At 40.5% G+C, this 21,175-nt stretch overlaps 3 protein-coding genes across 4 annotated transcripts; all 3 read left to right on the forward strand.

Annotated features, from left to right (window-relative positions):
• Positions 1-9,730: 9,730 nt before the first annotated feature.
• Positions 9,731-11,631, forward strand: myct1a (myc target 1a). The gene is made up of 2 exons (XM_034527822.1): positions 9,731-10,014; positions 10,925-11,631. Exons 1-2 carry the CDS (start codon positions 9,960-9,962, stop codon positions 11,470-11,472), a joined length of 603 nt encoding a protein of 200 aa, XP_034383713.1. The 5' UTR covers positions 9,731-9,959; the 3' UTR covers positions 11,473-11,631.
• A 1,085-nt stretch (positions 11,632-12,716) lies between these two features.
• On the forward strand, positions 12,717-19,459 carry serac1 (serine active site containing 1). Its single transcript, XM_034528143.1, has 17 exons — positions 12,717-12,878; positions 13,498-13,598; positions 13,722-13,758; positions 13,855-13,997; positions 14,464-14,553; positions 15,152-15,283; positions 15,371-15,492; positions 15,652-15,780; positions 15,927-16,040; positions 16,441-16,603; positions 16,923-17,073; positions 17,163-17,304; positions 17,505-17,605; positions 17,838-17,935; positions 18,104-18,286; positions 18,383-18,526; positions 18,687-19,459. The coding sequence occupies exons 2-17, from the start codon at positions 13,505-13,507 to the stop codon at positions 18,821-18,823; spliced, it is 1,980 nt and encodes a 659-aa protein (XP_034384034.1). The 5' UTR covers positions 12,717-12,878; positions 13,498-13,504; the 3' UTR covers positions 18,824-19,459.
• A 290-nt stretch (positions 19,460-19,749) lies between these two features.
• gtf2h5 (general transcription factor IIH, polypeptide 5) lies at positions 19,750-20,835 on the forward strand. Of its 2 annotated transcripts, none has more exons than XM_034527650.1 (3): positions 19,750-19,807; positions 20,188-20,274; positions 20,455-20,835. In XM_034527650.1, exons 2-3 carry the CDS (start codon positions 20,240-20,242, stop codon positions 20,633-20,635), a joined length of 216 nt encoding a protein of 71 aa, XP_034383541.1. In that variant the 5' UTR covers positions 19,750-19,807; positions 20,188-20,239; the 3' UTR covers positions 20,636-20,835. The 2 variants fall into 2 exon arrangements, with proteins under 2 accessions (XP_034383541.1, XP_034383542.1); XM_034527651.1 differs by having other exon boundaries at positions 19,758-19,817.
• The last annotated feature ends 340 nt before the right edge of the window (positions 20,836-21,175 follow it).

The following is a 21,175-nucleotide window of genomic DNA, read 5'->3' on the forward strand; positions in this document are numbered from 1 at the left end:
GACTTATTTTCCCTACTAACTCAGGTATGCTGATATCATCACCTTATCTGGCCAGCTGACCTCTCAGAGGTCACGGCATCACAATCTGACCTCTATTTAAAAATCTTTGAGCGCTAAATGGACCGCCGGAGGCAGAATTTTCCACTATCCAATCACACTGTGACAAGTGAAAAAAAGGAAGAGAGGTGTCTGTGGTTGAAAGATAAAGAGCATGCATGAGACTCAAAGTATTACAGACAGAGGCAGAATGTGTCTTGGGGTCACAAGCTGAGGTGTCAGGATGTTATCTGTGAGGACATTGTTCTGTACGTCCATCAAAACTATCTGATACCTCGATCTGACAGAACCAGGGATGTTACAGAAATGCTGCAGAAGTGTATCATGGAATCAGTGTTGCCTACAGCTGTAACTTGGCTCCACATTAATGGTCCACACTGGGTCAACAGTACCTTATATTGCCTGTAATTCCTGCAAACATTTATTTCATTACATCTGAAACACTGCTTGTATAGCTTAACATTTTTGGTCAATCTGCCTTTTGAAGTTCAGCTAAATCAAAATACTGATATTTTGCTTCGCTGTACTAATGTTGGAATACACTTTGACCTTCATGAAGGTGTGATCTTTAAAAGAGGATTGAAAGTAGATAAAGGTGGGCCCACCCTGCATAATGGATGGGTGGTCCCCCGAGTGACCTAATCTTGTGATATGTCACTCAAACCTTCACTGACTGATCTGATCTGTAACAGAAGCTGTCACTGAGAAACTATCACGCACTAAATACCTCTTAGTATACAGACACACAAAAACGCACACCATTTTATCAAACAGTATGTCCTGTTGCAGTAACAGAAGCTGAACAAGACATGGCCAATAAGCCCACTGGGCGAAATCAGCCTGTGCTGGCTGTCATGCAACTGCCTCAATGGCAACAAGTCATAAACACAATCTGGAAAGACTGAAAGAAGCAGCAGAATAAATAACTTGTGCTGCAGCTCTATCCCACACTGGCCCTACTGCCACAGTTCTGAGGCTAAAACAGAGTAATGACTTCATGTTAACGGTTTACTGGCCTTGAAGTCTCTGTGTCTGTTTAACCATTTAGCTAAACTGCTAGTATGATATGTGGGGGGGGGGAGATGCATCACAGCTATTTTTAAAACCAAGTGCTTGTTTCGGTGTCTCTGTGTGAGCGTGGGCACGTGTGTGTGTGAAGCTTTGGTACCCAGAGCCACAGACGATAAATGGTGGTGTCAGAACTAAACAGGAGGCTGGCATGGCTCAAGGTGACCGTCTGCTTGGTCCTTCCTTGGCTGCGGCCGAATCATAATGTCGCCCCTGGCAACAGGATGTCACCCTGGACCTGTGCCAACCTGAGGATTTGTGCCAGTCCCACCAGCAACGAGGAGCTTAAAAACGGGTGTGTGGTCTCTCTCTCTCTCTCTCTCTCCTCACTTGTCCAGTGTCATTTTCTTGCTTTTCCGGCTGCCTCTCTCATCCCTATTTCAACCATCTAATATGCTGCTGACTGATGTTGCCTTTTACCCTCTTTTTCAAATGTTTCCTGCCCAGCTTCTATCTTGATAAACAATTACAGAAGGTGCTTCTAAAAACGTTTACCACACTGCAGAATTTCCTTAAATGCAGTCACTTTGCCAAGAATAGCACAATATGCAAAGCCTTAACTGAGAAACTCAATCTGCTGTAATCTCCTTCCGAATTATCAAAAGCAAAATGCAATTACAGAATAACACATAGCCTCCACACAGAAAACTCAACCAGGTGTCCCAAACACAATGAGATTTAGCAAAGTTGTCTGCTTGATAAGCTAGCAGGCGGTAACACCCAGAGGCGTAGGAGGGAATGCGTGCCTCTGCCGCCCATGACAGAGAAAACAGGTGAGAAATTGAAATAGGAAAAACGGTGCATCGCTTTTCTGCTTAATGAGAGACAACAAACGGGCGAATTCCACAGCATATGGAGGAGTTCAAGCTGGGAGGTGTTCAAAGCGGACTCCACGTTCTCTGCCATATGGTGTCACTAATTGCAGTTTTTTTCACTGCGACATAGAGATGGTTGAAAGATAAAAAACACAAACACAAAACTGGGGCAAAAGTTTTGATTGTTTTGAGTGGTTACTAACGGCTTCCAAATTGAGCCTAAGGGGAGAACAGTTCATTTCATAGTTGCTGGTGATTTGTGGAAGTGGTTAATTTGAGAACATTGTTCTCTCTAGAGAGGAGGAATAAAATATGTTATACTAATCAGACTTTAAAAGATAGAATAAATTGTATTAGATTACCTGTATATAACTCTGAAGTGGTAAGAAATAAGATTGCATTAAAGTTTTCACCACTAACATGAACATAACGTGTCAATATAGTACATTTCTGAACACTTACTTACTGCAACCTTGGGAAATGAAAAGCAAGCCACCCTGAACAAAGGTGACATTGATTTGATTTTAGAGATCTAATTTGTCACAAAGCTCATGACTACCTATAGCAACACTGCATGATACCAAAGACAAGGAACGGATGCTTATGTTACGGAATGTCCTCTTTATGCTATGCACTGTTTCATGTTCAGACAAATAAAAACACAAGTGTTCCTCTTTGATTCTGACAAAACATCTTGATGATATTATCACAGGTTTCAGTTCTCGTCTCCCAGGGGATGGATGCCGACCAGAAGTGTGGCGTACTCGGAGGACATATATGGCATAATGAGTGATTTGTGGAAAAAGCAAAACGTTTCTGAAATAATGCAAATCTATTGACAGCACAGGCAGCATGTGAGACTTGTTGTACATCTCTACTCAAGACTCAATAGCCATCAACACTGCCCATGTGTCTCTGTGGTTCAGGCTAATGTTAAGGTAGAATGTGTAACCCTCAGTCCATCCCTCTGTAAGCATAACCACGGCTACAAGACCCATCCTATTTGAAATGCTTGCATGCCACTAGACATGCACAATCAAGCCACTGCCGGTAAATTAGATAATGTAGACACACCCCCATCCACAGGACCCAGTCAGAAGAGTATTTTTGGAAAAAGCCACACTTGGAACAAAGCGACATTATTTAAAGCTCATGTCATTTACTGTCTTGTAGTGTTAAATGATAGTCCTGAATTTATCTACAAGCAGTGGACTCCATTATTAATACATATTCTCTATTATGCTGCTTCCCGAAAAAAGGAATGGATTTTTTTTTAATTGTATCCTCCTACATAAATAATAGAACACTTTTACACCACTACAATATGATAAATTGTCTAATTATGTCCAAATACTATGTATCAGTAATCAATCCATCCTTGCACTGGAGAGACATCTTAAGGGGAAGCTTCTAAAATTAGATAAATCGGGGTACAATCGGGATTCAAAGTGTGCACCAACACCTGCGCACAGTGATGCAGAGGATGCACGTGGCTGGTGATGCTGCTCTTAGCTTTCACAGAAACTGCCACCTCAGAAGCCACACAGGGAGCAGCCATATTGGATCCCAGTTCTGGTGTCACCTGACTTTCCTGCTACTTTGCGAGTGTCATCAATCCGATCCCGTCAGTGAGGGCTGTATGACTTCGCCACACAGGAATACACTGTTTTACCGTGGTGACACAGTTCAGAAAAGATACACACACATTGTTTGACTTCTAGGAAGGGGAAAAGACTGAATAAATGTTGATAACAGCTGCAAATACAGTGTACAAATGAAAGAAAAGTTAGAGCAGAGGTGAGAGATAAGAGAAGAAAACCAGAATTGCTAGTTTCAATGTGTCAAGGGTTAAAAAAATAAAGAACAAAATGTATGTATATTGTGCCAGCGTTATCGTCACAGAGGTATGAACAGAGGTCTGAACAGAGGTCTGACGATACACATCAAGGAATGGACTTCATCCTGTCAGCTTCTCTGGGGATTAGCTGTTCTATTTTCTGCTTCCCAGTCTATCCACAAACAGAAACACATACTGTGCAAGCATGTACACACAGACACACAGCAAGCATGTACACACAGACACACAGCAAGCATGTACACGCAGACACACAGCAAGCATGTACACACAGACACACAGCAAGCATGTACACGCAGACACACAGCAAGCATGTACACACAGACACACAGCAAGCATGTACACGCAGACACACAGCAAGCATGTACACACAGACACACAGGAAGCATGTACACACAGACACACAGCAAGCATGTACACACAGACACACAGCAAGCATGTACACGCAGACACACAGCAAGCATGTACACACAGACACACAGGAAGCATGTACACGCAGACACACAGCAAGCATGTACACGCAGACACACAGCAAGCATGTACACGCAGACACACAGCAAGCATGTACACACAGACACACAGGAAGCATGTACACACAGACACACATCAAGCATGTACACACAGACACACAGCAAGCATGTACACAGACACACAGGAAGCATGTACACACAGACACACATCAAGCATGTACACACAGACACACAGCAAGCATGTACACACAGACACACAGCAAGCATGTGAATACATACAAGAACAACGCAATAACACAATCTCTCACACGGTGGTTCACTTGATCTAATTTACTCTCGTTAATATCCCTGTCTGTGATGCCCTTCCCATAACACACGTTTATAAGCCATTTGAACTTGAATAGCACTCCACAGATAAGACTTACAGGGTCATGAGCAAAAAAGATCAAATACTGTACATGTAGAGCAGTTTTACAGTAAATGTCTCTAGCTCACACTGTTTTGCTGTGTCATGCCAAGCACTAGGTCACCCCTAAAAACGCTGCAAACCCAGGTGTAGGTGTTGTGCGTGAGTAAGCATTTTACACCTACCTTGCAGCTTCTGCATCACATCGGCAATATCCCGAGTACAGTGTCCGTAGTGCCTGGGTGATGCCATGCTGCGGTCCCTGAGGTCATCAAAGTCACGTCCCAACTCCTGTGCGTCACCCCTGCAAGCCGCTGATGCTGTGATCGGGACTCAGATTGAGCTGCAGTAGTTTTGCGTTTGCCACTGACTGCATGCTATCAAGGCTGAGTCGTGTCCATGTTGTATGCTGTGTTGCTCTTTTCAAGTCATCCCTGTTGCAGTGGCAGTCTGCAATCCTCTCACTCAGAGAAGCTCCTCCCCCCACGATGATGTAAGTGCATACTGTATGTGTATGCGAGCAATCACATACAGTACGTCTGAGCCTTTTACTTCTGCAGACAAGACAGCTTCCTGGTTTGCCTGCACTGCCACCTTCTGTCCAATTAAAAGGGATGGCTCTTCCCTCTCACTTCAGGACCAATAGCATGCCAGGTATCTTCCCATGCCAACCGGTGCCACTGTAAGACGTGAGTTGTGTCCGTGAGTGTGGGAGAGAAAATGTTTGTCAGCAAGTGAGGGACACAATGGAAGAAAAGAGGACAGAATTTCCTTCAGCAAACCTCACCTCTGATGGCAACAACACATTTCTTACTGGATGTGAATTTAGATAAAGCCGTCATACTAACTACGTTTAAGGAAAAATCCATCCTAAAACAGAATGTACCTTCTAATATTCTTGTGACTAAATCAGAGCATCCAGATTTTAATTGATGATATCAGCTGACACTTTCAAGGGTTGCTAAAAATAAATGAGTGACTAATTTTGTGGGCTATTATAAATATTACATCAACTATAAACTGTAGTTTGTAGTCTGGATAGTTGAATAAATATAAACAGTACATGTTTATATGTATGAATATGTATAGTCATTTACATACAATGCATGTGTGCATAAATGAACAGTATGTATGAAAGTCTAAATACAGTTCATCTATATTGATGGATTAAGGTAAATGCTTACTAGGCTTCTCTGAGATGCACGTCTTTTTCTTTCTTTCTTTCACTTTTTGTTGTATTTTATTACAGTTACACAGTTATTGTTTGAATTACTAACATAATCAATATACTTAACTAATAATGATAAAGTATATCAATAAAATAGTTGGATTTGGATGTAGGGCTTCCAGCTCTAATTCAGAAAATGTCCTTGTCTTTTAAAGAAGTCACCGAGCGTGCTCTTTTAGTTTACCATTATCATTCACTGCTTATTAAGCAGCTCAGGATTGATCATTTCGGTCTTCAACTTTTCTAAAAAGTAATGTGAATTTTATGAAACAGTGGATTTTCCTTTTAAAATAAAATGTGACACGTGCATGTAGAAAGAAAATCACAGATACGAGTAAACAATCGATCAAATCACATCCCGGCCAATAACACATATCTCCAAAACTCTATATCCGATATTTGCTACTGCACAGCAGATCAATGCCACTCTTTGCAGGAAGGAGGTGTGATGAACCACTCGGCTCTGAGCACTTATCACAATGTGTAATCCCATTAGACAAATCCTTTCATCATCATCTCAAGAGAGCTCTTAGAGCCCTTACGCTGCTCTGGCCACAGACAAAAGTGAGAGACAGAGGACTGACTGGGCATGGAAAATATAAAAGCTGATAAATTATTATTGATTGCAGCTCCTCTCCTCAATTTGGTCAATGAATGACACTGAAAAAATGCACAGATGTAGTACGTGTTGATTCAATCTGTTGGGATGACAGTGGAGTGCAATCTGCTTCGAGGATTAATTTATGGAATGGCTTTATGTTAATAAGATGGTGGCATTAGAGCAGGTGAATGAGGGTGATTTTATGGATGGGAATCTGCAGGACAGCAGAACAGCTCTCCACAATCTATTTGTGAATCCAGATTTCTTGGTCTCTGCATTGCCTAGGCTCTATTTTAAACACTACAAATGATGTGGGCGATGGGTGGATTATTTAGATTGAAGAATTGTTGTATGTGAATCATTCTAAAGAGCAGGACACTATCTTCATATGGTATTATTGGCATAGCTTAGGGCCAAATAAATTATATAAGCAAGTTTCTCAATGAAAACAAGTCATGGACAGAATATGCCATATACAGGACAAAAGAAATTAAATGTAATTAAAATTGCCTACCCATTCGCCAATGTCATAGGAAAACCAGGGGCAAATCAATTATCTTGGTAGTTTAAGCTCAACCCACACATAAACAACTAAATCAGCAATGCAGCAATAAATACATGAATAAAAATCTAACCATTTTGTGGTTATGTTGTCAGAATCAGCTGTTCGAGTTGCCAGTGTCACACACTGTGGGATTTAGTTGGATTGGCTGGCTCCTCTGCAGCAGAGACGGACTGCTGATTCCGACATTTTTACGCAGCTCTGCTGGGGGTGACCTCTACCGTCCAGAGCCCCGCAGGACCTAACAGATACAAATAAACAGAGCGCAGACACTGCTGCGGCAGAGGGGAGCAGAGAGCGGAGATAAAGCACAGGTCAATAGGAAATCTTTCTATAGTAACCAGACCCATCCCCATTAAGGTCTGTTTTCTTATCTAATCAATGCAGAGGCTGGGACCAAGACCGCCAGTGTGGTAATCTCTTGTATGCATAGTCAGCAGTATTCTAAAATATCATTATAAAGTTTGTTGCCAACCTGCATGTCAACATCTAAATAATTCCAGAGAGAAATTCTGTTCTGTACATATTTAAGTACTGCAAAACTCCCTCAATAAGCCATTTTATCTAGTATTGACTCAGATGTTTCCTTAAAAAAGGGGACAACTCTTCTTATTACAAGTGATGTTAAATAAGTTATAATGATGTTTATAGCCATAAGTATTTAAATATTATAAGACATTAATAAGATGTGTATTTAACTCGTAACCTATTCCCATTGTTGTCTATGGGGGGGAAACACACGCTATTGCAGATGTTGCAAACACTTTACGTTGAATCCCTGCATATAACATAGCAGACCAATCCTCACCAAGCTGCACATATGGGATTTTAAAACTGCAAGATGAGTTTTCTGCTTAAAATATGTGGAAGATGACACTGTGTGTGTATATATATGATACAATAATCAGTACATATAGCCCACCACACACACACTGCACAACACGTTGAGCAAATTGCTTGTCACTTAAGCTCCTATATTATATCTTTATAAAAAAATACCGGTTGATTAGCTAACCTGGATGTTTTTGTCATTTGGACTATTTTTTTAAATCTAGATGTGTCTGCATGTTTGATGGACAGGTTGGGAGTGGACCAGCTCTTTGAGGTTTTCAGGACACATGTTATCCTGGAGTATTACCCCATCTACTGCTCAAAGAGGGAACTAAAAGATCACATAGTAGAGACATGTCCCTAGTGGTCGACTCAGCCTCTCTACATCAAAATGTTACAGATCCCAGTTTTATTCATTTATTATAGAAAAGAAACATTCCATTTCACTTATTCATGTTCCCTGTAATAACAGTTTATGCATATGTGCTGTCCCAGAATGGCACACTGATGAAAGCTAATGTTTAGGAGATTGATGAGATATTGATTGATCTCCTCACAGTTCTGTATTATTTCGCTGGCTACGTCTTTTAAGCCCTAAAATCTAGTTTCCCTGTTAAGATATTAAGGTTTGCACACTTCACCACTTTGCCCAATGACATTTTGATAAGGTTATGAACTTAAGCTAAAAAGCTCAAAGAATGTGTCCTCCACCTGTGAGCCCATTAAACTCTATAACAGAACACAATGGCCAGTGGCCACACATACTATTTTTCACAGAGTGGTATGGGTGTTTGCTGGTTATTTAGGACAGCTTTTACGGCAGAGCCAACAATTAAAGGAAGTTCAGGCTTTGGTCGGGCTATTTTCGCTCTATATTTTACAGTTAGAAGGCTGCAGGTTGTCAACTTCTTAATATAATACACTCAAAAGATCTAAGAACGTTTTATTTTACTGGACAGGATTAACAAGTAGACTTGATTATTGTTGAGGTTGAATTTAAGGTGAAGGATGGTTTATGATGAAGTAAAATCCATTAGATGCATACCGACATGACTACTTGCATCCTTCCCTCTGACTATACTGATGACCTTGCAGATTTGGCTTTGAGGGAATTAATACAATGTTGACTGCGGGATCAAGAATGAGTCACACGAAAAGCTCCAGTTTCATTCACTGTCTTTGGATTTTTAGTAAAAAATGTTGGTGCATTGAAAGAGTAGCTGAGCGGCTTTTCTATCTTATCAAACTACAATGTTTTTACTGGATCTCTCCAAATGAGAAAGGACCAGCCATCTAATGCAGGCACTGCTGACCTGGCAGACCCTGTAGAAAGACTGAGCTTACTAACAAAGACGCTGGAAATCGGAACAGGCAGATATCCACACGGTCCGTTAAAAAATACAGCAGAGCATCATTAACTGATTATTAAAAGCACGTACAGTATTGTCACCATCAATTCCAGCTGTGGTTTTGTGTTCAACACCCATCCAGGCGAGTAACTGCCAGTGCATTTTATGGTAAACTGTTTCCTGAGGTCTCCTGTGGTGGATGGAAAAATATTAGAGATTGAAATATTTATCATTTCTGAAATGTGTGGTGAACTTTCCTTTGGTGAAAGCTGAAGTCCTGAGTCTTACAGTACTTGGGTGATACCATTTCACATTAATCAACCTGACGGAAATGATGGGAGAGGAAGTGATTATAGCAACACCCCGTCTCCCCACCTCCAGGATCTCTGTCCAGGATAGATAAGCCACTCCTGTTACTAATTTCAAGCAGGAAAGCAGGAAATGTGACAGTGTAGTTTTCCGCTTCCATAAACAAGACGGCCGCCAGAGTTAGCCGCCAGTCCTGTGAGCCTCTGGGCTGAGACATACTGACATACTAAGTGAGCAAGGGACAAGAGAGGGGAAAAGTGAGAGAACAGGAAAGAGGGGAGGCAGAAAGACAGGAAAACCCATCAGAAGTAAAGAGAGACAGGCGAGGACTGACAGGAGAAGAAGAGAAGGGAGAGAGTTAAAGACAAACTGAAGTGAGTAACAGTCTCTCTTCTTCTCCTTGAAGTTATGGCTGAGAACAACACAAATCTCCTTCTGGAAATACTTCAGTCTTTTGATGCTGGTGAGTATTTTCTAACTTCCCTTCTCTTTTCGCAGGTCTTTTTTTATGTGTATTGGCGCTGTTGTTCTCTCTGGAATTTAAGCATTAATCACTTCTGAAACAGATACAATATTTGGGCATGATTCCTATTGAAGATTACTTCATAGAAACTTTTGCAACTCTGAAACTCACTCCAAATCCATAAGGTCCAGGCATGTTTTCTTAGTTATTCTTACCTCAGTTTTCCTAAATGTCATTTCCAGATGACATTTGACCAGTGTCTCATTTCCCTTTTCCCTAAATTAGAGGGGAAAAAAGAAACTGCTGTGGAAATATGGGCTGGTAGAAAAGTGGGTTTAGTCTTTTAAGGTATTGAAAGGAAATTGATTTGTTTTCGCTGGCAGCGGTCCACAGTATTTGTTTTAGCCGCTGCATTCTCTCTCTTCTCTCAAGCAATGTTTATGTGGGCACAACTGCTTCCAAGGCAACCAGCAGAAGTCAGTGCCTTTTTGAAGGAAATGAAATGCAATCAGTTCATTGTCTCCAAAAAACTTGCTCTGGTAAACATGAAAGAGGAAATCCTATTATCATTTTGTCAAGAAACTGTTGACAATCCTTTATTTGTGATAAACAGATGTTTATTGTAATATTAGTTAAAATTCCTTCCATTCCCGAGGGATAATAAAAAAGGATTATTAAGGATTAAGTCAATTTAGATTGTATTGCATGTGAATAAATTATTAAACTTGTGTTCCTTACATTGAACCTGTAGAGTAAAAAAGTGAGTTCTGCAGGAAAAATACAAAAATGTAAAATAATTCACGTAGAAACAAAAATTCTGGAGTGTGTTTGTGAAGGACCCATTAAAAAAATCCTTATTAAAGCACAGTTCATAAAATATCCTTTTTGATATGTGTTTCTCTCTTCCCAGTCCCTCTGATCATAGCTTTCTGTGTGTCCATCGCTGTGGGCCTGGTCTTGGGCGCCCTGGTTTACGTGATCTTAACCTGGATGTCCCGACGCAAAGCCGGCTCTGCCAGCATCACCCGCCGTCCTCCCCGCCAAACGCACGCGTCTTCGCGCAACCGCCCAGGCTTTAACCGCAACAGCAGCTACGACCGACGCAGCAACAACAGTTTGGTCAGTGCTGCTTTCAGCTTCCACCGCCAGACTTCCTCCGCAGATCCCCTTGATCCACTGGGGCACAAATCCAGCTTCAGGGCCTCCACCTTCCACCCTCTGCTCCAGTGCAGCCAAATCGCCAGAGAGGCAGAGGAGGGGAGCCAGACCACGCTGCCTCGTACACCGACTCTGACCACGTCAACTGGATCAGCCCAAACAGCAGCCCGGCCAGCTGCCACCCCACCCAGACCTGAGTCATGTTGGGGGAACAATGGCCTGAGGGGTTCCCATGCTACACAGACCCCACCTCCAGCTTATGAGAGCATTATTAGAGCATATCAGGAAACATGCACCTGAGAGAACCAGGCTGATCTTTAACTAAACGAGCCCACAGTTGTAAATGGATCTACAAATGATATTGGACTAAATCTACACTTTATATGACCAGGTGGAGCAGAGAGAAGCCGACAAGGACATGGAGGAAAATTGTGTACAAAGTACACAATAACACTCTAAAACAACAATCAGTTTGTCTTTTGCTTTGTTAGTATATATATATATATATATATATATATATATATATATATATATATATATATCTATCTGATGTTGACGTAAAAAAAAGTAAATGCTGGTTTAAAACATTAAAAAAAAGTTCACACTCTCAGGTATGTTAGCTGCTTATAAACAAAAAATATTCCACTCCAAAATTAGAAGCCTGTATAAAGACAAGACTTCTCTTTTGTCCCTGCTGCAAAAGGGAGAATGGTTGTGTATGTGTTCCCCAAGGGAAGGCAAATGTTTGTATTAACTTGTATTTAATAAACTCTGTCATTGACATATCTATGCTAAACCTGGTGGAGACAGCTTTTAAACTCATTTGATGTATTTTACAGAGCTCTGGTATTTGGTTGTGCGTCTGTGTTTGCGAGTACAGTATGTTTGAGCTTGAGAGAGAAACAGTTTGTTGTTTAAATTAGATTGTAATTTAATGAACTTTGCTCACGAATGAATAATAAATGAACATGCATCTGATTTTTCCATATAAATCCTGTGGTCTGTAGGGAGATTGCTAGCACAAACAAAGCCAATGTTAGCACAAACAAAGGCAACACAAAATAAGGACATAATACATAAAATGCTAAACATTGCTACTCAGTAATACAGAAGTAATCCAAATAGAATAAATATTTCCGTAGATACGTTTATACTGGTTCATTTTAGTTGGCTGTGTTAGACAAGTGTTGATAGCATTTTGAAATGGTGGTGTTAATGTACAATATCGCATTGATGTTGTCCAAGTGGGGACAATAATGCAACTACCTTATCAAAAGAAATACGCAACAGAATGCAATTTAATACAACACCGCAAACTGCGGCTTATGTAAATCAGCCGGTACCACTGGCAACAACATCGTTCTCTGAACATTATAATCGTTCTAATAGTTTGTGTTTATTGTATTGTGTAGTAGTGGGTTTTTGTATTTATTATTTTGTCCACCCCGTTTAAGCAGACGTATTTCATGTTGCCCTGTGTACCGGTCCCCAGATATGGTGCAAAGTGAGGACCAGCAAACACACACACACATCATCACACACTTATTCTCCTGCGGGTTGACTGAACATCATCACGTAACGTACATGTTTCTATTGGCGTCGGTGGCCAAAGATGACGTGTTATTTGTGAGACAAGTTTCCGTCGTGCGTTTGAACGCCGGTGGAGGACATGACTGTAGTCCTCTTGCAGCGGGTCGATAAACAAGGTAATGTCGGAGTTCAACGAGGAGACATAAATCGCAGAAACGATTCACGTCCACTTCTTCGGCCAGCTGGGAGCGACCAGCTAGTTAGCTCGTTAGCTTGCGGAAAGCTCTAAACGTGAAACGTTTGCTAAACGCTAACGTTAAACCTTCAGGAGTAATTTAGTGTTAGCTCACGCTTACTTTAGCTTGTTGTTACACTTTATATTCACTTTAGCGTCATTACTTAGTTGAACATAAAGCTGAAGGATGGACTGACTGATGGTTGAAGCAGTCGCTGCTGTCTCGTCTTTCCGAGTTAACTGCAGCTAAGTTAGCTACACGTTAGCTAGAGGACTTAACGTGACTTGTAAATAAATAAGTTAGCGAGTTGACCATTAACGTGAGGGATCAATTATTGTTCCTAGTTGGTTAAATGTTGCTCCGGCCGGTTGTTTAGTTAACAGAGATCGCTTTGCACCATGACGTAGACCGTTCATTGAATAGGTGGACAACATCACATTAAATAAGCCTTACGTCTGACTCTATGGTGTGTGTGTGTATGTGTCTAGTTTAAGGTTGGACAAAGTTGTTAGTTTGTTAGTCATGAGGTGGTCAAACTGTGAAAGCATACTGGGTGCAGGTGGAGGATGTCTGCTGCAGCTCTGCGACTGATCCGCTGTCGGAAGCTGAGCACAGCTGGGCCGCCTGGAGTCAGGAGAGTGTTTCAGTGGAAACATTTAAGTAAGTTATTATGAGACACAAATGGCTTATTGTGCTACCTCTAAATACATAGATTCAACCTTTATGCTTCCGTGAGCACATCTTCAAAAACTCATCTATTATGGATTCCTTTTCCACATTTAGGGAAGGTTGCTAAAGTAACTGGTGCAGTTGTCTCGGGGTAAGTTACAGTATTTACACATATGTACTTTGATCCTTGACTTGTGTGAAAAGATCTCTCACTGTGGACCACAGCTTAACCATTGCCTTTCTGTAGGGGCTGTCTCTTTATCACTTACGAAGTGGCGGTCTTGGACAAGGCTGTGACTATTGACACAAGTGCAATCTATCAGGAGAAGTACAAGTCCTATGTCTATCTGAAAGCCACGCCCTGCGATGAAAAGGAGAACCTTACTGCAGGTACTGAAAGTCATCCACCTTGACTTTATGACTAAATGGAGAAATGATTATGTGTCCCTTTTTTAAAACACTTTACAAAACCAGAAAAGAATAAGAACATTTTGAGATTTCGTTGGACTTCCCAGCCCAGCTGCATCTGGAATATGCTGAATGGCTTCATGTATTTCTCTTTACTATGATACAGAGTGCGCCATGTCCAGGTGCCCAGTGACATCTGTTATCATTCCTTCCAGTCTTTCCTTCCCCTCTCTACTATCTCTCTTTCCTGCATGTGTGGGTCAGCCTGTTGACTGATCTCACTTCCACTGGTCAAGGTTCTCTTATTTAATGGAAACGATCGCCTACAAACCAATACTGGGATACAAATAAGCAAACATTATTAAATAGCTTCTGTTGTCTTGGTAGTATTTTTATTGTAATGACATTCTAATTTGATCATTGTAGTATTTTTTCACATTGTGTCTAGGGCTGACACACAAAGCAAGGAGGGAACTTCATAAAGCAGCAAGGCGGTTTATGGAAATATCATCTAGAGTTATGCTGCAATCACTAGACGGTAAGAAGCCAAAAGTTGTCATTCTGTTAAATTTCAGTTTGAGCCATAGTACTGCCCCTAATGTTTCTTAAATTGGAAAGCAGAAGTTGCTGCTAATAGAAGAACAGACATGTATTCTCATAAAACTACAGTTGCCGACTCATTTTTATGTGGCGTGTGCATATTAAGGCTAAAGGAAACACCTGTTTTGTACGTGCACATCCTGTGTTGATGTCCCAAAGTTGGTGCATCATTCTGCAATTGGCTGCAATATACATGATTTATTATTGTGTTCGCCTTATATTACCACTGTATTAATCACTCATGACTTTTAATTGTAAATGAACAAAAACAATTTTTAATGATAGAACTGTGATATATTTTTCATTTATTTATACTCCCATAAGTTATCTATCTATCTTTTGACTCTTTAAAAATGAAAAGCTGCCAAGTTGATGACACATGTTTTGAAACCCCAAGGTGTGTTACTTCTTAGCTGTTAACATAATCTAAAAGTGGTAGTTAGTTATGGTAAATACAGTTGCGCAATATTTGTTTACCCTGTATCCACCTCATTCTGGAAATGATCGACTAGTCAGTGAGTCTTTGTATGTCTTAGAGCACTTCAGCCATGGTGATGCAGACCCACATGAGGTGGCATTATGGGTCTTACTGAAGAAAACAATGTCAGCCAATAAAGCCATCAGACTACAAGCCGTTCAGGAGCTTGCAGAAAATCACCACTGGCACGGTAAAATACACAAGATTGTTGCATATGACTTCCGGTTCACTGTAAACTTGAGGTGTGATTAGTTCACACCTGTTGTCAATAACGCAGACTACCAGTACCAGACAGCAGCCCAGGTTATAGACCAGCGAACCGCAGTGGGCCTGTCCCGGACCCCTCAGGTAGACCTTCGATTCTTCCTGCGCTCACCTGCACTGCCTGACCTGGAGGATGTAAGTATCTCCATATATTGGTCTATTATGTAGGATACCTCAAACCCTCTGTTACTACAAAGTGCAAGTGACACTATTCAACACTATTGATTGTTTACATTAGATTCACATCACATAGGTATATAAGATGATGAATAAGATGTTTCCACTACTTCACAGGGTTTGTCGGCAGAGGATGGACTGAGGCAGCTGCTGGCGTCTCTGCCTCAGTCTGAGGTGGACAAATGTGTTCAGTACTTTACCTCACTGGCCCTCAGAGAGAGCACCCAGTCCTTGGCAGCACAACGGGTAATTGAGATCATGGACTCACGTATGCACTTCTGAAGACGTGACGACCTAGAACATAAACCGACAGGAGAACAACTTTTTGTTTGTTCAAAAGTATTGAAAATATGAACTCCTCATACTAACACATACACTCTCCTATGCTGCAGGGTGGCCTTTGGTGTTTTGGAGGTAATGGGCTGCCTTACGCCCAGAGCCTCACCTCGGTTCCCTCTGAGAAGGTGGAATCCTTCTGCATACAGGCACTTGTACAGCACTCAAAGGTAATGATAGCCATTACGCATCGAAATAATAATTATCGATTAAACACAACACAGAACTGCATTCAACAGCAAATCTTGTTTATCTTCCCCTGAGATTTAAAAGTAAAAAGGTAATTCATAACACAAAACACCTTTTGTTTTAGTTTGGTTAATTTAGTGTAATCTTATGTTTCATGGTTGGAGGGATTCTTGTCATCATGCAAGTATTTATAAAAGAGTGCTTTGATTGTATACACGGCACACTGAACTGAATTATATTTCATAGTTTTCTGAACAGAAACAACTATAACCTCATCAGTTAATTTTAGTTCATAAAAAAATCTCAGTGGAATAACTCCTGTTCAGACTGGTTGATATTGAATAAATGTTCTGAACTTACTGAAACGCATCCGGTTTGCAGGTCCACAGCCACTGTGACCACATAGTTGCCAACGGTGGTCTGCAGCTCCTCCAGAGGGTTTATCAGCTTCGTAGAGACTCCCTGAAGATTCAGAGGAACATTGTTCGTATCATAGGAAATTTGGCGCTCAATGAGAGTGTTCACCAGGCCATATCCCAGTCTGGTAAATCTGCAACTCCTCTGATTATTCCATAGAGAGGTCTAGTTATGTGTAATCTTGACTGGGTATGATGTGTGGATTAAATGTGCCCATTTCATCCACAGATAACACATTCAACATTACAAAGACTTCAAATACTCAAACTACTCTACTCATTCACACTTCTTCATATGTTTGTTTTCTGTTATTAATACTTACTCCCAATTGTATTAACTTAAAACACAACAACAGATTATAATTGTATTAACTTAAAACATAACAACAGATTATAATACATCCAATATTTTCTTTGATTTCTTCCATACCTGTATCTCACCTTCAGGCTGGGTATCGGCCCTGGCTGAGATGGTGCAGTCTCCTAATGTCATGCAGGCGTCTCATGCAGCCCGCGCTCTGGCCAACCTGGACAGGGAGACGGTGAAAGAGAAATATCAAGACGGCGTCTATATCCTCCACCCTCAAACACGTGATAAGTAGGAAAACCATTGTTTTGTGACATGTTTTTATTAGTTCAATATTATTTTGTATGTAAACCAATACTTGACAATGTGTTAATTTACAGCCAGCCAATCAAAGCAGACGTGCTCTTCATCCATGGGATTCTTGGGGCAGCTTTTAAGACGTGGAGGCAGAAGGACCGCAACATGTTAGACAAAGAGAAGGAGGCAGAAGGCAGGGAGGACTACACAGAGTGCTGGCCAAAGGTGAAGGAGTCACTTTAGTCCTATAATTACTGTGGAGTACAGTGGATCACCATTAAGTGCCTTTCCATGTTTTTCCTCCTACATGTTTAGATTAAATCTTTAAAACAACTATGGATTTGTCTTTCTGGCTATAAAGTAGACTCAATAGTATTTTTTTCATTCAATTTGATCATCTCTCACTGTTCCTCTCTTATTTACAGTCGTGGTTGGCTGCCGACTGTCCAAATCTGAGAGTCCTATCAGTGGAGTATGACAGTCACCTCAGTGACTGGATGGCCCAGTGTCCCGCTGAGAATCAGATGTGAGGAAACTGTAGTTTCTACTGTATGTGACTTTGGTGACTTACCAATAGTAATAACTATATTTTTTGCACAACTCATCCAACAGCATGACTATTTACAGCTAATTGAGCTACAATTCTTAATAAAATTAAATGTTTAATTATCCTAAATGTTCCTGTATTTATTATGCCCAATTCCAACAGATTCTGAAAAAGTGAGCTGTTGAATCATTCTTTGCTTTGGTCTCTTTAGGAAGTCATTGGCCTACAGAAGTCGAGAGCTGCTAAAGAAATTAAAACTGGCCGGAGTCGGAGAGAGGCCTGTGGTCTGGGTAGCCCACAGTATGGGAGGTATTCTGTCAGAGCTGTCCTTCTACAAGTACTTCAGAGTTTTACTCAAATCCCTTGAACGCCACATGAAAAACAAATGGCTTGGTCTTATTTCACACCTGTACCGACATGTGATTATATGCATCTACTTTAAAAGTTGTGCTCATTGTGTTTGGGTTTTTCTATCAGGATTGCTTGTGAAGAAAATGCTGCTGGATGCCTCAGAAGACCCAGATATGCAATCACTGTTAAAGAACACCAAGGGGATTATGTTCTATAGTGTTCCTCACCATGGCACCTTTATGGCAGAGTACTCGGTCAGTGTCAGATATCTTCTCTTTCCCTCGGTAGAAGTCCGAGAACTTTGTAAAGGTAGGTGGTTGAAATGTATTATGAGGTCCATGACTGTCTGTGTTTCATAGAAATTGTTCAATATCTATTGTGAGTTGCTGTCCATGTGCTTTTAAGACTCTCCGGCACTGCGCAACCTAAATGAGAACTTCCTTAACATGGTCAAAGAAAAGGAATTCAAGGTGCTGAGCTTTGCAGAGACGCTGCCAACAAATATTGGTCCCATGATCAAGATACTGGTGGTACCAACACAGTCAGCAAGTATGTAACAATAATCCACACGTGAAATAAGACACATTCATCCGTGATGTATAGCTTAAATATGAATGCATGTGCGAAAAGAGCATAGACCTTGAATGCAGTATGTCGTTTTCTTTTAGCTTTTAGCTCTTACCTTGAACCTGCTCTGGTTTGGTTTCAGATCTCGGCATTGGGGAGCTCATCGAGGTGGACGTAGATCATCTTAACATCTGCAAGCCAGAGAAGAAGGACTCGTTTCTTTACAAGCGCAGCCTTCAGTTCATCCTGGAAGCACTGCAGAGCTACATTAACCACTGACTCAAATACATGAACCTAACACACTGATAGAACCTACTATTTACTTTAAATGACGGGGATCGCTGACTAAATTAAAACATAACTGGCTATCCTTAATGCACACTTACTTAAACCACTAATGTAATCATTAGATGATTATATTTTTTACAAATTGATTGCTGTGAGCTGTCAGTTTTGATGAAAACCTTTGCTCTCCTAGTCATCCTCCTAGATCGCACTCTCTCACGAGTGAGTCAGAATTTTAAAGATCATTCAAATTTTTAAAGAACATTATTTCAAATTTCAACTCATTTAAATTTATTCTAGATTTTATTTCCCCTTCTCATCTTTGATTTACCAGTTCCACATTTGACACCATCTTACAATATATTTACTCAAAGATGCACCACCATGTATTTGCCACTCAGGCGCCTCAGTACTTTTCAACAGATAGGTTTACGTTTTTTATTTTGTACTTTTATGTATTTTAATCAAACTACAGTATATCAGTCATATTGTCTGCCAAACGGATTCCTTCCTGAACTTTACCTCAAATGGACCTGTATTAATATTTTTCAGGTTGCTTTATTTATTTGTTTATAGTCCAAATTGCCTCTAGCACGGCTGACTGAATAAATATATGAAGTTGGAATCTGACTTGTCTGTGTTCTGCATTTTTTTCATTTCAAAGACGCTTTGCAATGCATATTTCATTTTAAAAAATGTGTGTGAACCACTGGATGCATTGATGAGACTATTGTGGGGAATGTTGTAAATCATTGAACATGAATACTTTATGGTAATACTTAAGTTTTATATAACATAGCCACCACAACTGTTTTAACTGTTAAATACAGAATAGCTTTTTAGAATGAATGGTAATGATAACAATTAAATAAACTGTATTTATGTCACACGCAATCTTTGGATCGCAGAAGATTGTCCCTCGGTAGAGCCCGTACGTCAGCACAACGCTTAGAAACCAGGAACAACCACAGCTCTCAGGTTGGTGAAGGTCCGTCTCTTGTCCTCAATCCTTCGCTTGAATACAACCATGTTTCTCATCTTTATTTGTGGCGTAGTCTTTTCGATATTTTGTAAATCGGAGAATATCCGCGGGACCATGAAACGTACCTTTTGAACTAACGTCAGAGCTAACTAGTTAGCCTCTCACATCAAAAGCTAACGCTAGCAGTTGTTCTTTAACGCTCCTTAATGTGAAGCATCTCGTTAAAAACAAAAACAATCCTAAAAATTGCAACTTTTTTTAACTTCTGGTCATATTTCTTAATTGTAATGTACTGTTCCTGGTCTGCCAATTGCCTTCGTTAGCTCGTCACGTTTACGGCCAGGAACGTAACACATCTTTGTTTACTGTGCTGCAGATTTTTGAGGCTTTAATTCGAATCGACTGCTGGTTTCTCTGTACCTGTCAACATGGTCAACGTACACAAAGGTGTCCTTGTCGAATGGTAAGAGAGAGCTGCCCATAAATATTTGTATAGATCAAGTGATTCATTCTTGCTGTTGCACCAAAATACAACATTTAATGAAATGTAGTTATTAACTGAAGTACGTTAATCCTCACATTTGTGCATAATGTAATGATTTATGAAGCTGTTCCCTTTTCTACCCTCTGCTCACTGGACCAGTGATCCTGCCATGAAGCAGTTCCTCCTCTACCTGGATGAAAAAATGGCCTTGGGAAAGAAGTTCATCCTCAAGGACCTTGACGACACACACGTCTTCATCCTTGCAGAGGTGGTTCAGACCCTGCAGGAGAGAGTTGGCGAGTTAATGGACCAGAATTCATTCACCTTCACGCAGAAATGAGACAAAGTCTTGCTCCTTGGACTTAAGGCTGTTTAAGAGATCATGCTTAAATGAACAATTGTTTGCAATGTTTTAACTGCAGACTGAAATGGCACAGTTGATAGCTTTTTGTTACAATATTGTGAAAACAAAAAAAATGTTTAGCTGTGTGACCTAATTTGTGCTGTCAATTATGCTCATTCATAAATTTGTTTCATGCATTTCATTGTTTGTTTCTTGATCTTGGTTTACTTTAAACTTACATTTTTACATCTTTGCATCCAACTTTAAATGGAAACTAAAAGCAGACAAAATCATTAAACCAATGTGAGGAGCAACAAGGAGACAAAGGTACTTTGAGCTGGGAAATTGGGGGTTATCTTTCAGTGGGTTTGACACTTATAGTCACCGTAACATTTAAACAGTCATATTGTTCAGCATTTAACCCCAAAACATCACTTAATGTTTGATGACTGAGAAATGTCATGTTTGAGTAGAAGGCCATAAACCGAACAAAGACATTTAGTCACACTTTCAGGGCCATAGCCATTTTTTTGACAT

This window comes from Cyclopterus lumpus, chromosome 24, assembly GCF_009769545.1.
Source record: "Cyclopterus lumpus isolate fCycLum1 chromosome 24, fCycLum1.pri, whole genome shotgun sequence".
Taxonomy (NCBI): domain Eukaryota; kingdom Metazoa; phylum Chordata; class Actinopteri; order Perciformes; family Cyclopteridae; genus Cyclopterus; species Cyclopterus lumpus.

What these genes read in the sequence shown, in the direction of transcription:
- myct1a (XM_034527822.1), top strand. Translation starts at nt 9,960, where the DNA reads ATGGCTGAGAACAACACAAATCTCCTTCTGGAAATACTTCAGTCTTTT. An exon ending in ACTTCAGTCTTTTGATGCTG is followed by an intron (nt 10,015 to 10,924) that starts GTGAGTATTTTC and finishes CTCTCTTCCCAG; the next exon opens with TCCCTCTGATCATAGCTTTC.
- serac1 (XM_034528143.1), top strand. Translation starts at nt 13,505, where the DNA reads ATGTCTGCTGCAGCTCTGCGACTGATCCGCTGTCGGAAGCTGAGCACA. An exon ending in TATGCTGCAATCACTAGACG is followed by an intron (nt 14,554 to 15,151) that starts GTAAGAAGCCAA and finishes TGTATGTCTTAG; the next exon opens with AGCACTTCAGCCATGGTGAT. An exon ending in AGTCCTTGGCAGCACAACGG is followed by an intron (nt 15,781 to 15,926) that starts GTAATTGAGATC and finishes CCTATGCTGCAG; the next exon opens with GGTGGCCTTTGGTGTTTTGG.
- gtf2h5 (XM_034527650.1), top strand. Translation starts at nt 20,240, where the DNA reads ATGGTCAACGTACACAAAGGTGTCCTTGTCGAATG. An exon ending in AAAGGTGTCCTTGTCGAATG is followed by an intron (nt 20,275 to 20,454) that starts GTAAGAGAGAGC and finishes TCACTGGACCAG; the next exon opens with TGATCCTGCCATGAAGCAGT.